The following is a 17,135-nucleotide window of genomic DNA, read 5'->3' on the forward strand; positions in this document are numbered from 1 at the left end:
ACAGTATAGTTTTTAGATATATCCTAGGCCCAAGGCAGAAGCATCATCATCTTGATTTCAGTCCCTCCTTTACCAAGTCTCCTTGCACATACATTTATGATAGGCTGGTGCCTCTTAGGGTGAGGCACTTTTTTTTTTTTTAAGATTTTATTTATTTTATTTGAGAGAGAGAGAGCAAGAGAGAGAGAGCATGAGCAGGGGGAGGGGGAGAGGGAGAGGGAGAAGCTGACTCCTCACTGAGCAGGGAGCCTGACGTGGGGCTCGATCCCAGGACCCTGAGATAAAGACCTGAACCGAAGGCAGACAATTAACCCATTGAGCCACCCAGGCATGAGCGAGGCACTTCTGCAGGTACAATTCTAACCTTTTCCCTCACTATTTCTCCAAAATTTTAAAGTACTTAATAGTAGCCTTCAAGCTGGGAAACTGATATGCCCTGGCGGCAGAGATCCACAAAAGTCGTAAGAGTCATTTCACCCCAACAATTTGCTATGGCTTTAGGGACAGCTATTACGACTATGTGACTTATCTTCCTCAGCCTTAGTGTCCACATTTATAGAATAACACCTACCTTGCAGCGTTACTGTAAGATTGAGGACTGAAGTAGGGTTAATACTGTGGAATCACATAACAGGCTCATAGAGGGAAAAAAAAAAAAGCAAATTATGCCCTTACTGTCAATTTTTTCTGTTCCAGTAAAAAACATCTACAGAGCATGTTGCCTCTGCTGGGTTAGAAAAAGGGCAAAATGGATCATGGCAAGTCTTGATATTTTCTCACCTCAGTTTCCTTAACATAATTGAAAGGGTCCGGTCAGTGGCTGCAAGTTCAAGATTGGGAGTTACAAAATACTGGATTCCAATTCTGACTCCGCCCCTTATCAGCTAGCTGTATGATCTTAAGTAGTTTCTCAACCTCTCATGGTGTCAGATTCCCCTAAAGCCAGGATAATAAAGATGGATAGACTTTCTTCTCTCTCAATTTTCTTTTCTTTCTTTCTTCTTTTTTTTTAGTCAAAGGGGCAGGCAGGCCATAGGGGATTACCCCTCCGAGCACCCGCACGCAAAGCACAGAGAGCATGTAGGAGGGACGAGGGCGGTGAGACGGAAGGAGGGCGGGCCAACGAGGTGGCGGGCGGGCGGGGCTGGAGTTCCCGCCTCCAGTGCGTGCGCGCGCTCCACGCACGCATGCACGCACGGCACGCACAGCACGCTGCGGAAGCGCGCTCGCAGGCCCAGCCCTCGTCGCCGCCGCCATTTTAGCTCCTGGTTCCGGCCGCACGGTGTAGGCTGTTGTAGCGGGAGGGGTGGGGGTCCTCCAGAGTTAAGTAGCTGCCCTCGACTGTACCGATACAGCCGCCGGCTTCTTTTTTTTCTTCTTCCTTCATAACCGCCCGCTCGCAGAGTCCGAAGATGTCCAAGCGGCACCGGTTGGACTTGGGGGAGGATTACCCCTCCGGCAAGAAGCGTGCGGGGACCGATGGGTAAGCCAGGCCGGGGGCGCGAGGCAGCGGCTCGGGCTTTGTTGGGGTCCTGGAGGAGAGCCGGCCAGGATCGGCCTAGCCACGTCGGCCCTGGAGCCCGACCCTTTGTTTCCCTGTGGGCTCCGCTCACCAGTGGCGGGTCGGGGAAAGCGGCGCCACTCCCGGTGTTTGGCTGGGCAAGGGCGCGGGGAGATGTGTGGCGCGGCCGCCGCCCGGCCCAATCGGGAGGGTGGAGAGGCCTGCGTGGCCACGAGGGCGCCTCCGAGCCGAGCCAAGCCGGAGTCACTTCGAGGGGAGCAGGCGGGAGAGAGCCGCGGACCTCGTGGCCTGGGTTCCCCGGTGAGGTCTGGAGCCGGGGGGAGAAGGTGGGGGAGGGCGCGGCGGGAGTATTCGCCTCCAAGGGCACCAGGTAGTCTTCAGGCAGAGCGACCGCGGAGAGGGCCTTGGGGGACGGCTGGGTGCCCCGCAAGGAGAAAGGCGGAGAGCAGAAAGTGAGGAAAGCGCGTGGATTCCTGTGTAGGTTGGGATGGGGGTGGCGGGAGTTGAGTGAGGCGTGCAGACGAGTTCTCGGGGGAAGGGAGAGTAAAGTAGAGGGCCTGCTGGGAGAAAGGAAAACGTGGAGTATACCTGATGGGCTGGAGGGCTGGTAGTTTGGAGCCGCTGCATTTGTAGTTTGGCGGGAGAGCTTGTGCCTCAGTCCATTCAAACACTTCAAAGTAGATACTAGGCAAACTTCCGCTCTCTGCCTACGCTCCCGCCATCTCCTTTATTTCCTGCTTTGGCTAAAATAGTGGTTATTGGGCAGTCCTGGGATGGGAATTAGAAGGCATTTTTCCCCCCCAAAAGTTCTTGTTTTATATCCCCCCCCTTTCATAAGTAGCTTTGGAAACACGCAGACACTTTTCAAAAATGTTTTTAGTATTTTTGGCAAAATGTCGCCCGTGGGGAGGTTGTTTGGGAGTTGAAATAGTTAGACTCGTGGTGTTTCAGATTGCTTTCCCTTAGCATTTCCTGAAAGCTACAGAGGAATTTAACAGTTGATTTAGCAATTTCATCAAAATCACTTCTTGTCTATTGTGTGTTTTCATTCCTGAAGTTCAGAGATTTATTTGGGTAATTCAGGCTAGAAAACAGAAGTATGCATATCCAAATACTTTTCATAATTTTATTTTGTGTGTATAAGGAATGGAAGGAATCACTGTGTCGAGTTATCTATGTAAGTTCTGTGGATTTTTGTTTGCCCAAAGTCCTTCATTTCCCTTGGTTTCCAGGTATTTGTTTAGTGTCTGTGGAGTATGAGCCCGGGTAGGGTGTATTGAATGTGGAAAGCAGAATATGTAACATTTTAATCTTGTAGAATTTTTAGTTTACAATGTTAGACATTAGTTTTCTTTCTCTTTAGGATATTCTCCACCCCGCCCCCAGCAAAACTTTAGCACTTTCAGTTAAAGACTCCTTAGAGCTGAAGAGTTATCTATCATCAGCTCCACTCAAGGGATAACAAATGGAGATGCAGAGTTGTTAAGGTGGCTTGTGCAACCTTACACAGTTTACAGCTGGATCTAGAACCTTGATCTTTCATTCTCACTCTTAGTCTCTTGCTTTTTTCCATTACAACACAGAATATGGCTGTAGTTAAGTCAATGCAGCCTATTTTAATGACATTTGTAATGGGTTGGTAAAGTAGGGAACACTTGGTTCTTGGTTCCTGTGAGGTAAGAATAAATTGGCATGTCATCTGCCTAAGATGCAACTGATGTCTCGCAAGAGTCAAATTGAACAAAAGACACTAGGATGCAATGAATTCATTTATTCATATTTGTATGTATGTGCACCATTAAATGCTTTGGGATTAGTGGCCCCATGACAGACATATATATGGGGTTGCTCCCTTTCTCTTGCAAAACAGATAGCCTTAGTAAAAATGTGGATTTTTTTAGGTCTATGATGGTGACCTTATGATTCTCTTGGTATTATATGATACCTACCTGTTGGTAAAGGAGAGTTCATCTTTGGAATAGAGCCCAAGTTCTGAGATAATTCTGGAGAGGTTTGTATACACATTTCTGTATCACTTCTCATACAACTAATTCTTTTGCAGTGGGTTACAATTGTTAATAGTGTTTGGGTTTTTTTCCCCTCCTCTGTTCCATAATTTCGAAAGTCACCTTTGTTGATTGCAGTTGGGGTTTTTTTGTTTGTTTGTTTTTAAGCTCTGATAGTTATTAACAAGTGGTTTTATCTAAGGGAGAGAAGCTTGCCAGTCCAATGAACTCCATTACTGAGAAGGAAGGTAATTTGGTGGGAGATTTCATTTAGATTCAGGTTCCCAAACAGTATATGGCGTTACTTATTCTTGCTGTATTTTTATTTGGAGGTCAGGTAGAGAAGTTGAAGGTTTCTGTTACATACTGACCTTATTACTTTTTTCATCATACCACAAAATTTGGTTTATAAAATTATTAACAAGCCAACTGAAGTATGGAAAAAACTTTGCGAACATAAAGACACTTTCCATTTTGATGTTTGTTTTGGAGATTACTTCCTGATAAGAGCTTTTCTCCTCAAGTGTGGAAAAGTGAAACAAATACAGCATATGTAGAATACATACTGTGCTCCCAAAACTATTCTGGGTGCTAGATATGTATAACCACATTTTCACTGCAGTCCTATGATATAGGTGAGGTTAAGTAACTTGCCCCAGGGAAGACAAGAAATGTCCATACAGAAAAAAATAAAGAAAAGCAAAAAATTTCCCTGAGATCTTCATTCTCATCTTTAACCGCTTGATGAACATTGTTTTTAGTCTTTGCATGTTTATTCACAAATATAAACTAATGTTTAGTATCAGTGAGATGTTTCAATATGGGTTGTTTTGTGTTTTGATTTTCATTTACTAGGAAATGTATCATAAACTAGAATAGATATGCATTATCCTTTTCATTGGCTGTATAATATTCCACTCAAAAGGGGTATCATAACTTATCTACCCACTTTCCTGTTCTTTGGTGTTTAGGTAGTTTCCTAGTCTTTATTGTTTTACAAGTGAAAGGGATGGACAACATCCTCATGTATACATATTTGCATACTTATATCCTTTGAAGTTCCTGAAGTGAGATTGCCAGATAAAAAGCAATGCGTATTTAAAATATTCTGATTTTGATAACCAGTTTTTACATCTTCATTAGCAGTACTGTAGTACCTGTTACTCCATGTAGAATTTTAACATGGTATTACAAATTAAACAAACAAACAAAAAAACCCTTCAGTGATAAGCAATATTTATCAGGCATTTACACTGTTCCAGGCACAACTTTAAGCACATTACATGTATTAACTCATTTAATTCTTGAAATACTGCACAAGATCTATGAAGAGCCACATTTTATAGACGAGGAAAGAAATAACTGTGGTCATATAGTTAGCTTAAGTGCTGAGCCAGGATTGAGCTGATACAGTTAAGAAACATGTGCTTAACAACTGTGTCATAATTGTGTCTACCTACCAGGATTGTGGCTGTGTGATCAATAAAGCACTGCTTTTTACTCAGTGTTTTTAACAGTAAAACTCCTGTCTAATGAAAGTGCCTGTTTAAAAACAGAAAACAGGCGGGGTTGCCCGGGTGGTTCAGTGGGTTAAGCCCCTGAGTCTTGATTTTTGGCTCAGGTGATGATGTCAGGGTTGTGGGATCCAGTCCCGAGTCGGGGTCTGCGCTCAGCCAGAGTCTGCTTGTCCCTCTGTCTGTCTCTCTCTTAAATAAACTAAAAAAAAAAAGAAAAGAAAACATATACATGGTAGTCTACACATTATTTATGAAGTAATGAGTTTGAGAGATCCCTCAGCTGTTTTTTATCCTCCCTCCCCTATTGAAAGTAGATAGTTTGAATCTTGGGCAACATTTCAAGATGATTGGATTTGCTTTCTGCATCCTTCCTGTTGCCTTATTTTAATCTCAGACTATTTTATTAATACTTGTCTCTTTGCAGATAGTAAATTGAGGCTTACACCCAGCTGTGATCTCAGTGCTCCTTTTTTTACTCTTTTTGCCCCCATTTTTTTGGTCGGCAGTTAAATTTTTGTGTCCTTAGAATGTATTTTATGCTCCCTATGCTGTAGTTGTTTTTGGTAATGAAGTTTCTGGTGAAGTAGGCCCTTGAAAAACATCTTTGTATAGATATTACTGTAACAAAGCAAGGTGTTATGATTTACTTTGTCGATCACTCTCCATCCCCCATATTTTATAACTCTGGAAAGGTTAGGTTCATATGTTAAGTGCCTGGTGCTAGGAGTATAGAAGTTCATTAAACTTCTATTTTTGTCCTGTTGTCTCTTGGTGATCATAGAATGGTCTTCTGTCCCACCCCACTCCTAGAGTACTAGAAATATGAATCCTTTGCATTTAGACCAGATGTTCTTTAAGGGTTCTTTTATGTTCTGTGACCTTTAAGATGCATGGTCTTTGAACCATTCATGGCTACAGTGCTTCTCACTTTGCTGGGCACATTTCCGTATACCCTGTTAGAAACTTTCTCGTTCATTTTTGGGGCAATATAAATAATTAATGAGCACCTTAGACCAGAGGTAGAATGAGAAAAGCAAAGAAAAGATGGTTGATGGCATATTTCAAAGATAGGCCAGGAAGCTGTGAGTTCTGAGACTTGATTTTTTATGTTTATTAGGTTATCCTTTGGGTTTTTTTTCCCTTTGACTTTCTCGTGCGAGATAGGATGAAAGGCTTCAATCCTAGCTTGTGTGTCCTGTGATTCTGTAGAAGGTGAACAGTGGGATTGGAGAAAGGATCACTTTTCATATATGTATTTTATATTTATACGAAAAGTATGTATGTTGTTATATGAAAGTATATATATGAAAGGTGTGTGTATGTGTTTACACACATGATAAAGCTTTTCTTTAAATTCCTATGGAATACAATTATATTTTAGGAAGGACAAAATAAAATGCAATTGGTCTGCTTACCATTTCTGTAATTGGAACCATCCTAACTCCTGCTGGCTCTAGAATTTTAGCTCTATTCTACCAAGGGTTTTCTGTTGTCCTGCTGATGTGCTATTATAGAGAATGAATGGTCTTTCCTACTCGCTACTGATAATTGGTACATGGGAAATTTGTATGTCTTTTGTGTCTTATAGATAAGGAATAACGACATGTTTAGTGGCTTGTCTTACAGCTTTATGTTGCCTCACTATTTCAAGTCTGGGTCCAGATACCTTGTGGCAAGTTTGCTATAGGATTTGGTCTGAAGTAAACTGAATTAGTAGAATAAATAAGCAGAGATTATTTAAAAATTATTATTGTTTTGGGAATCATGTCTGGTAACTGGAAGTAGATACTAAAATTGAGTACTTAAAGTTGACCTAGATTTAATATAGTGGCCATCTGCATTATTTTAACATTCTAAAACAACTTACTGTTGTTCAGTGGAGCTTGTTTTTAATGGTTATGTTTCACTTGATGGATGTCCAAAGTATACATAGGTTTACACAGTTTTGCAGTTGCTCTTAAGGATATTGTGCAGATGAAAACAAAAGAATGAAGATGTTTTTAATTTTAGTTTTTCAATAGGACAAATACATGTTTTCCCAACAAAATTGGGAAAGTGCTGTAGAGTGTAACTTGAAAGCAAACTCACCTACAGTCTTTTAATTCGTGTTTATATTATCGTTGGTGAAATAGAATTGTCTTTGTGTCCAGAAGCAGTTTTGAATTTTGAACATACCTTTTCATGTAACTAAAAAGAGAGTCTGGGGAAAATTGTGATGGCATCCTTTTTGCTTTATTTACTCCTACCTTTTCCCCACCTTGCCCTCAGTCTTTAACTTCTCCTGTCTAAGTAGGAAGGGATTTTACTTTACTCAATCTAGTCTGAGTTCTCAGACTTGTGTTCTCTCAGCTGGTGGTTAAAGGTGTGGAAAGAGACTGCCCCTTAACAGAATTTGAGGTCTCATCAAAGAGGGAAAGATATTTATGGGTGAGGCATGGAGAATTCTTGATTATAAGGTCTTTTTCATTATTGAGTTTTTCATTGGTTTATTCATTTGGCTGTTGGACGTTTCATTCTTTGTGACTATAACACTGCCAAGAACATTTTGCGTAAAATTCAGAATCTGAATTCTAAATTTTTATTTTTAGGAAGGATCGAGATCGTGACCGGGATCGTGAAGATCGGTCTAAAGATCGAGACCGAGAACGTGATAGAGGAGATAGAGAGCGGGAGAGGGAGAAAGAAAAGGAGAAGGAATTGCGAGCTTCGACTAATGCTATGCTTATCAGTGCTGGATTACCACCTTTAAAAGCTTCCCATTCAGCTCACTCAACCCACTCTGCACATTCAACACATTCGACACATTCTGCTCATTCAACACACACCGGCCATGCAGGACACACATCACTTCCACAGTGCATTAATCCATTTACCAACCTACCCCATACTCCTCGATACTATGATATTCTAAAGAAACGGCTTCAGCTCCCTGTTTGGGAATACAAGGATAGGTTTACAGACATTCTGGTTAGACATCAGTCCTTTGTACTGGTTGGTGAGACTGGGTCTGGTAAAACAACACAGGTGAGTTACTATTGTTTACCTTGGTACCTACTGTATTAATGTTCATGTTTACTAAATGTTGCCTATTTGATCCTAGTAGTCCTTCACCTTGTCTTCCTGGTAGAAACATCCCGAAGAATAGCTGCTTAGACGCTTAGCACTTTTTAGTGACACACAGAGTGGGCATCTTGTAGGGAGTGCCTATTTTCCTGAGTCTAGGGGAAAGTAGCAGTGCTGTTTTGTTAACTTTAAGTATGGCAGAATGATGCTTTCTGGCCACTTTGACTCTGAGGTGGTACAAATTTGGAGGTACAGATTTTGTTTTCCATTGCTTGAGTGTAGAGATTTGAACCATTGGGGCAGTTTTGTTTTTGTTATTCTTGTTTGTTTGTTTGTTTTGAACCATGTGACTATTATCCTTTTTTTTAAAAATGGAAGAGCTAAATGAAGTGTCTTTGCCCGTGACCTCCACATCCATCTAGTTAAACAGCCCCGGAGACACATCGCAGTAAGCACTAGTGTCTTGTTAGTAATAAATCTAGGATATTTTTCAAAAATGGATGAACCATTGTTTACTGGGCCCATCTTACAGACCTCTAGGCTGCTTCTAATGGTTGTTTTTCATGAGCAAGTAGATCCAATAGAGTATACTACGGAATTTGAATTTTTATGAATCTGATACGTGAAAAATGGTATTTTGGTGTAATTTTTAATTTGCATTTCCTGTTACCAGTGAGGTGTTAACCATATTTTCGTATGTTTGAGCCTGACCACTAGTTAAGAATTTCTAAGAGATTACAAAAGTAGTAGTCCCTGGCCATTGTAGAAAATTTGGAAAATCCAGGAAGTGTTGAAATGAATTTAATAACTCCTCTTACCATGTAGAGGTCATTATTATTATATTGTGTTTCTTCCTGGCTTGTTTTCCATGTTTATGTTCCTGTGATACATGTTTATAATTGAGCATACTGCATATACAAGTTACCATTTTTTTTGTAAGTTACGTATGCCACAAACCTATCAATTTGGGTATATCATGGAGATATTTTGAAGGCTACAATGGCAGCCGGAATAGAAAGCTTTTAAAGACTGAGCATTAGTGAATATGGTTGTTCTTTGTAAGTGAAAAAAACTTAGTGTTGATGTTAGGAACTGAAACTGATAGGTTTATTTTTATCACCGTGTGGAAATTTAAATAATGTATGAAAAGATATAATTTTAAACTTATTTTAAAGATTTAGTATTTTAAAGAATTATTTCAACTGGTTTATCTGCTTTGTGTAGTATTTAATTAGCAATTGGATAAAGCTAGGTGCTGTGTCCTTTGTATGTATTTGTTTCAGGAACACTACAAAGAAGTTGTTAATCACCATTTTACAATGAGCAAAATGAGCCTTAGATTCATAAGAATCTTAGAGGTTTAGTGGGTTGCCTGTGGTTACATAGTAGATTTAGGTGGGTTCAGTATTTAAAGCCTTGTCTCTTTGTTTTATAGCCAAAGTTATAGTTACTTCATTCTGCTATTCTTTGATCTTACCCATGTGGTTAACCTTGTTCCAGAGACGAGTTTCTTTAGTAGCACTTAATTTAGAAGGTCAAGTCAAATTCAAAATGAGAGGTTTGTGATTATTTGGATGAATATTTGTGGTGTTTCTTGTTGTTTGTTTTTGTGTACTTAGGATTGCAGGGCAATTGGGGAGTTCAGAGGGAAGCTGAACAGCTTAAATAGTGAATTTCTTACCCAAATGTTTTTTTGGCATGCTCCTATTAAAATTTTTGACTCAAAACCATTAAAGAGTAAGCCATTTTTGGTTATCTTTTTGTGCCTGTCAGAAAATGAGACCCTCCAAACAAAATCTCAGGTATTGACTCTTCTGACTGAGACTCACAGTAAAAGTCATTTTGCATTGCAACTTGGTATATTCATAAGAAACTAAAGCCAGTTCAGGGTGGACGGAGGCCCAAGTTCAGAGAAGAGAAAGCTTTGTATGCTCCGGCCAGCATATAGGGTGTATGAAGATGGAGATGGGGCAGGTGAGACTGGAACAGCAGGCTGTGCCTCAGTGTATCAGGCGGTAGATCGGGGAGCCGTCAGAGCTTTTTGATAGGGATTTTTACAAAAATGTCCTCTGTGTAGTGAGAATGTTGATGACAGACTTCGTAGGAAATCATAACAAAAATTTGACTGCATATAAGGTAGTAGAATGGAGAATAAACAGTAGATTGGAGTTAGGATGTTAATATTACTGATGGGACATGGGAGGGATTAATAAGTATTGGAGGAAGGTGTGAAATGGTTTTGGTTTTGAACTTGTTGAATTTGGGGTATCAGTAAAATATTCATTCCTCAAGTGGAAGAAATGACCACTAGGTTAGGATGGGAAACATAGTTAGGATTGTCATTGTGTTATAGGTAATAGTAGAAGTCAGGAGAATAAGTAAGACCAGTCAGACTAGAGGGCTGAGGATCAGTTTTTAGGGAGGTAGCCTCAAATGGAGGAAGAGAAGAAGCTGAAAGGAAGGAATGATCCCTGGCTTGAATAGGTTAGTACACTGCATATTTCAGTTCCTGCTTCCCTTCTTAATGCTGTTCTTAGAAATGTGAATAGATGCATTGACTGCGCCGTTTTCCAAATGTTGTCCGGGAACCCTTGAAGGTTCCTGAAACTCTTTCAGAGAAAGGTCCTGGGATTTTCTTTGTATACTTCCAACAAAACAAAAATAGTGCAACACATTCAAAATTGAAGCCGATAAGAGAATCCAACAGTCTTCTATTAAGCTAGACATTAGAGATATGCAAAAATGCAAAACAATGTACTCTTACTGCTAATTTTTTCTTTTTCTTTTTTTTGTTTGGAAGATGTAATTATTTTTTCATAGAAAATGTTCCTGTTAGCATAGAATGGGTTTTTATTGTTAGGAATTAATAAATATTCTAAAAGTTTTTCGGTTTTAATTTCCTCATATAGTAAGTCTATTAGTTATTTGTGGCATCCTTGGTTATTTTAAGAGTTTAAGAAGTCCTGAGATCAAAAGTTCAAAAACTGCTGAATTAGCCAAAAATGTTTATCTTGCTTTTAAAGTGGGAGTAAGTTGTCCATTTCACTGGAGTGAACTTAAAAAACTTTGAATATTCTTGCCTTGAGAATTCCAAAATAGTTTTAAATAGTTTTAACTGAATGGTAAATGTTTCTTTGAATTTCATTTTGTTTGGTCTTATAAAGTACATTTTGCCTTTGTAAGAGACTTGTTGAAATGAAGATAAATATGTAAAACTTTGCTGGAAAACCACTTAAACTTTGGTTTGTGGATTTACAGACCTAGAGAGACCCTTCTCTTTTAGGGTAGTATTTATTTCTGTTCATTTTAAGTCCTTTAAAGATACACATTGTTACATTCTTAGAGAAGCCACATAGTCACCCCTCCCCTTTTAGGTATTTGTAAGTGAAGACAGTTATCCCCAAATTGCAGAAGTAACCTAACTAAAATGTAGTAATGGTATCCAGTGTTCTTAAAAGTGCCTTTGTACAAATTTGGTACTGAAACCCCTGCCACCCACATTTTCTTTAGCATTTGAGTTTGACAGACTTTTGGACGCTTTGATGGAGACCCATCATGACTTTAATGCAGTGGATTCCCATGTAATGTAGTGATTACTTAGATTTTTCCCATGGTTCTTACCCAGGTAAGTGAGTGAAGAGCCATGAAATTAGAGGTTCTATTAGCTTCTGTTGATAATGGAACAAGGAGGAAATGCGCTGTCGTCATGGCAGCCAACCAACTTGTGCTTGTTGGTGTGTTTTCTTGCATCTTTAGGGGCTGTTGAATTTGAGATTGACAATTACTGAAATTGACTTTTAAGATGGCACCTAAGGTGTTCTGTTGTGCATACCTTACCTCTCCCGAAGGCAGAAGAATAGGGGTCAGATTCTGCTAGCTTACAAACCAAATTTGAATTGACTTAAAAAGTCATATCTCTGTAACCACAAGGGGTTGTGATCTATTTTCACCTGCATTTTGTAATTCAAATTGTATAAGAATTTAATAATTTCTGAGAAAATTTGTGGAAACTCACATATATTATAAAGTAGAATTTTTCATAAGTTGGGTTTTTTCCAGGGTATAGAGAAATGTTTAAGGATGGAACAGTTGACGCTGTAGAGCGTATCCAGCACAGCCTCAGTGGGCCTAGCCTGCTCAGGAGTCATATCAGTGTATGACCCCTCCTGGCTTGGAGAGTTCATGATATGCTCTAAGTTTGAGTCTTAATACTTTGTGGTGTGCCTAATTGATTTTTGTTTTAAATTAATTGGAATGCAATAAAATACTACATGTTAAATATACCTGATATGCAGGCAGACTAGAATTAATTTAAATGTGAAATTATTTGATAGATTCCACAGTGGTGTGTGGAGTACATGCGATCATTACCAGGACCCAAGAGAGGAGTTGCCTGTACCCAACCCAGGAGAGTGGCTGCAATGAGTGTGGCTCAGAGAGTTGCTGATGAAATGGATGTAATGTTGGGCCAGGAAGTTGGTTACTCCATTCGATTTGAAGACTGCAGTAGTGCAAAAACCATTCTTAAGTAAGTACTCTCTTTAAAAATGCATACTTTATTTCTCTACTTCTAGTTTTCTGCCACTAGATAGAGGGCTTTGCTGGGGGAGTCTCAAATCATCCAAATTTAAGATAGTCCAGAGAAGACCTTCTTAGACTTATAAGTGACTTTTTAAGATGGATTCTCTTTCTTGCTAGTAATACATATAGCTGTTCAGTAGACAATGAGCTTCAAAGGTCAGATTTTAGTTATTTGGTGCTGTGTCTTAGGTGAAATGTTCTAGCATTTAAATGTGATAGAAAAGTGATACATCTTAGTAAAAGTTATTTTTAGAAAGAATGATGTGTGGGATGGGATAGAAATTATTTGGGGGATAGGGCTTTTAATGTTAATTATATAGCTATTACTGTACATATGTTATGAGCTAAAAGGAGGAATCTTTTGGTGTGTAATATACTCTTGGGAGTCTCCTCAAAGTCCTTTACCTTTTCATTTATGGCTGTGGTGCATGATTGACTACCACATTGAGCTTCTTTCTAATACTTTCTTTAACCGTCCTAATTTTTTTCATCTTACACTTATATTCTGCGTAAGTTGTGAGACATGTTGCCTGACGGTAATTCTTTTGAAAAATCTTCCCTTTTTATTGCTTCTGTTTATTCTGTATATATATGTGACATTTAAATCATTTTTAAAAAATGATTTCTTTCTCACGATGTCATCTCCCTGAGGTTTTTAAAAGACAATTTTGGAACAAAATGTTACATGGGCAGTGAAATGAGTCATTGATGGCAGAAATACATACAGTCTTATGGGGGAAATAATATATTACAGAAATTTTCAAATGTATGCAGAAGTACAATAGTATAATGAACTCCCACGTGTTTATCATGCATCTTCAACCATGGCCAGTCTTGTTTCATCCATATCCAACCTTTCCCTGTCCCATATAATTTGAAGCAAATCTTAGACATTATATACTTTCATCTCTAAATATTTCAGTGTATGTAGGTCAAAGATACAGTTTCTTATATAGCTATGGTATTCATAACTTTAAAAATTTCCTTAATCAAAACATCCAGTCATGGTTCAAGTTTCATGTCAATTTTTTCTAGTTTTTTTGATAAGTATTATTAGAACTTCAGGTTAAAGAATTCAGTATTATTAATAGCAGCTGGACAATTATTTAAATCAGCTTGTCTGACTTTAAGGCATGTTTTTGGTTTATATCTTAAGCTTCATTGAGTACATCTTTTTTTTTTATTTTTTATTTTTTATTTTTTTATTTTTTTAAAGATTTTATTTATTTATTCATGAGAGACAGAGAGAGAGACAGAGACAGAGGGAGAAGCAGGCTCCCCGCAGAGCAGGGAGCCCGATGCGGGACTCGATCCCAGGACCCTGGGATCATGACCTGAGCCGAAGGCAGACGCTTAACCATCTGAGCCACCCAGGTGTCCCGAGTACATCTTTTTAGTTAGTGATAATCATTATTCACTTGTAACTACGATATAATTGATGACAGAATTACATAAAATCATAACTTAAGATTTCATACTAATTTAAAATGCAGATAATGTCAAAGACTTGAGGGACAGTAAAGGGCAGATTTTACTCATCTTTAGGAGAAATAATTATTTTGCCATTTGATTCACTAAGTATTAAATGTTTCTTGGCAAGCCACAGTTGAGCAGGGAAAACGGAATTTGGAAATTGTGAGAGGAAAGTTACATGTAATACTGGGTCAGAGTGTGTGTGTGTGTGTGTTAGAAAGTGGTAGGCTTTCAAAAGATGTATGCTTGTGAAAGATTTTGGCTCCGTTAATAGGGAATGACGAGTAACGTATAAATAGTTTCGATAGATCAGAATGAACGTATTTTTGGCATTGTGATGTTTTCTTATGAAATGGTTTCCAGAGGCTATAACTAAACTTTAAACTTTAAAAAAAAGCATACTTAATTCTGGACAGGGCAAACTTACTGGGATATCTTCTAGAATCTGAAGAGCTAGAAGCTAACCTAATGTTGTATTTCAGTGATATTAAATCCTATTTAATAGTATGGAACGAATGATAGTTTTGACAGTAGGAATGCTTCACCAAATGGAGTGTTGTTATGAATCCCTAGATGTATTTTATATTAAAGTCATCTGTCAGCTCATTTCTTGAGAACCCCAGATGTTAAAAACAGCTAGAACCTTATCTTGAGGATCAGTTACATAGTTAATTGGGTAGGAAGAGTGAATACTTATGACAGCTATCAGTCTCCTCCTTTAGCTATTCTCATACACAGTTGACCTTTGAGCCATAGGGGTTAGAAGCAAACCCCCCTCCCCTGCACAAATCTGTGTCTAACCTGACTTCCCCACAAGTTACCTACTAATAGCCTGCTATTCACTACACCAATAACAAACAGTTAACACATATTTTGTATGTTATGTATGTATTATCTACCATATTCTTAGAGTAAGGTATGGGAAAAATCATAAGAAAATAATTTACAGTCCTGTACTGTATTTATTGAAAAAAATCTGTGTATGAGTGGATCTGTGCAGTTCATACCTGTGTTGTTCAGGGGTCAGGTGTGGATATAAAAATGCCTAGGAATCCATTATTTAGCCAGAAAAACAGGCTTCTAATTTTCACCATAGAAGAAGGGTAAAGAGGACTAACTTCTGAGGATTCTGCCTGAGGGACTCAATTCAACCATACTCCTCCTGATTTCGTTGTTGACAGTAAACAAATACTTTTTTACTAATTAAATTTGTTTGAGAGTACTTTAGTTAAATTAGTGTATCTTTAAATCATCTCTATTCACATTAAGAGTCCAAAGGTACTTTTTCTGGTGTTTGGGATATATATCCATAAATTCTAGATTCTAGGTCTAATATTGTGCTATTTTCAGATAATTGGATCTAGTATAAATTAGTGCACTCTCTGTTAGGCTAGCCTTAAAAACCTGTCCAGTCCCAGTAGACAAGTAGTTTTCAAGCCGCCACAGGTGTAAATCGTTTTTATATTTTATTTGTTACAATTTTTGCCTGCTCCCATCACTTTTCTGAAGTATTCCTTTTGCAGTATGCTTAATGTTCCATTTTGGCTTGGAAATTACGAACAAAACCCCCCAAAAAACAAGTGAGATAGCTAAAGAAGAGCACACCAGTCTGTGCAAGATGTTGCCAAGTTTGTGACTTGTCAGTGAAAAATATTTTAATTCACTTTAAGAAAGAAGAGATGATATACTCTTGGAGTGGATTTTAAGAAGCACTTTGGAGTTGTGACAAATTTTAAGAAATCTGTTCATTTATTTTGAGGGGGCTGATAATTTTTTTTATGGAATAAAACAGTTTGATAGTCTTGAACCCTCAGGCAGATATAATATTTGAAGTTGGTAATTTTGTACGTAATTTAGTTATTTCCTTTTTGTACCCTCTCCCCCAAGCTGCAAAATTCTGAGATATTTTGATATTAAGGGAACCCAGTGATGTACATAAGTAATGTTTAGTTAGTCGTACAGTTAATTGAGTGACTTCTTTGTGTTGGACAGTGCTAGCTAGATACAGTACTAAAAAGCAGATCTGGTTCTTGTCCACATAAAGTAAATACAATTTCATACTGTGATTAGGCTTCTGAAAGAGAATACTGGGGTTTGTATGAAGGCATGATTTGACAATTCAAATTGAAAAGAGAAGATGGAATAAAGGCCTGAGTTGAAAGTAATGGTTTGCCAGGGCAGGGATTGGGGTACAGGGAGCAGAGCTTTCTTGGCAGATGGAACAGCATTTTTTTTTTAAGATTTTATTTATTAGAGGGGCGCCTGGGTGGCTCAGTTGGTTAAGCGACTGCCTTCGGCTCAGGTCATGATCCTGGAGTGTTGGGATCGAGTCCCTCATTGGGCTCCCTGCTTGGCGGGGAATCTGCTTCTCCCTCTGATGCTCCCCACCCTCTCATGGGCTCTCTTTCTCTCATTCTCTCTCTCTCAAATTAGAGCGTGCACATGAGCAGGGGAGGGGCAGAGGGAGAGGGAGAAGCTGACTCCCTGAGCAGGGAGCCCGATGGAGGGCTCGAGCGCGGGACCCTGGGATCATGACCTGAGCCGAAGGCAGACACTTAACCGACTGAGCCACCCAGGCGCCCATGGAACAGCGTTTTTAAAAACTTTCCTGAAGGGGGTAAAAACGGACTTTTTACTTGAGAAGATACTGCAGTTTGTGTATTCTTTAAAGTATCCAAATGATTTGTGTAAGTCAGCATTTCTGTGCCTGATCCCTCGAGATGATACAAGACTGGTTTATGGACAGTAGAGATAATTAAAGATGGGTTTCTTTCTCTTGCCTAGTTGGAGTGTAAATGTAAACTGTTTGGGAAAGAGTTTGCGTCTATATCTGTATACTTGCCTTGTGCATGGAACTTCAAAAAAAAAAACCTGAGATGGAAAAGGCAACAGAGGAGTGTGAAATTTGTCACTACACTGTAGACTGGGTGAATCCTCAACATAAATGTGAAAAACGGGTAACTTTTTCATGAA

General features: G+C 39.0%; 1 protein-coding gene across 1 annotated transcript in view; it reads left to right on the forward strand.

Annotated features, from left to right (window-relative positions):
- Positions 1 to 1,222: 1,222 nt before the first annotated feature.
- The window catches only part of DHX15 (DEAH-box helicase 15), a 57,841-nt gene continuing 41,928 nt past the window's right edge, over positions 1,223 to 17,135 (forward strand). Inside the window, exons 1-3 of the mRNA XM_006737707.3 lie at positions 1,223 to 1,483; positions 7,634 to 8,069; positions 12,443 to 12,636. Of these exons, the coding sequence (XP_006737770.1) occupies positions 1,413 to 1,483; positions 7,634 to 8,069; positions 12,443 to 12,636 (701 nt within the window). The 5' untranslated portion in view covers positions 1,223 to 1,412. The remainder of the gene's footprint in view (positions 1,484 to 7,633; positions 8,070 to 12,442; positions 12,637 to 17,135) is intronic.

The sequence above is a fragment of the Leptonychotes weddellii genome, chromosome 2 (genome assembly GCF_054177405.1).
Source record: "Leptonychotes weddellii isolate Sample4059 chromosome 2, ASM5417740v2, whole genome shotgun sequence".
NCBI lineage: Eukaryota > Metazoa > Chordata > Mammalia > Carnivora > Phocidae > Leptonychotes > Leptonychotes weddellii.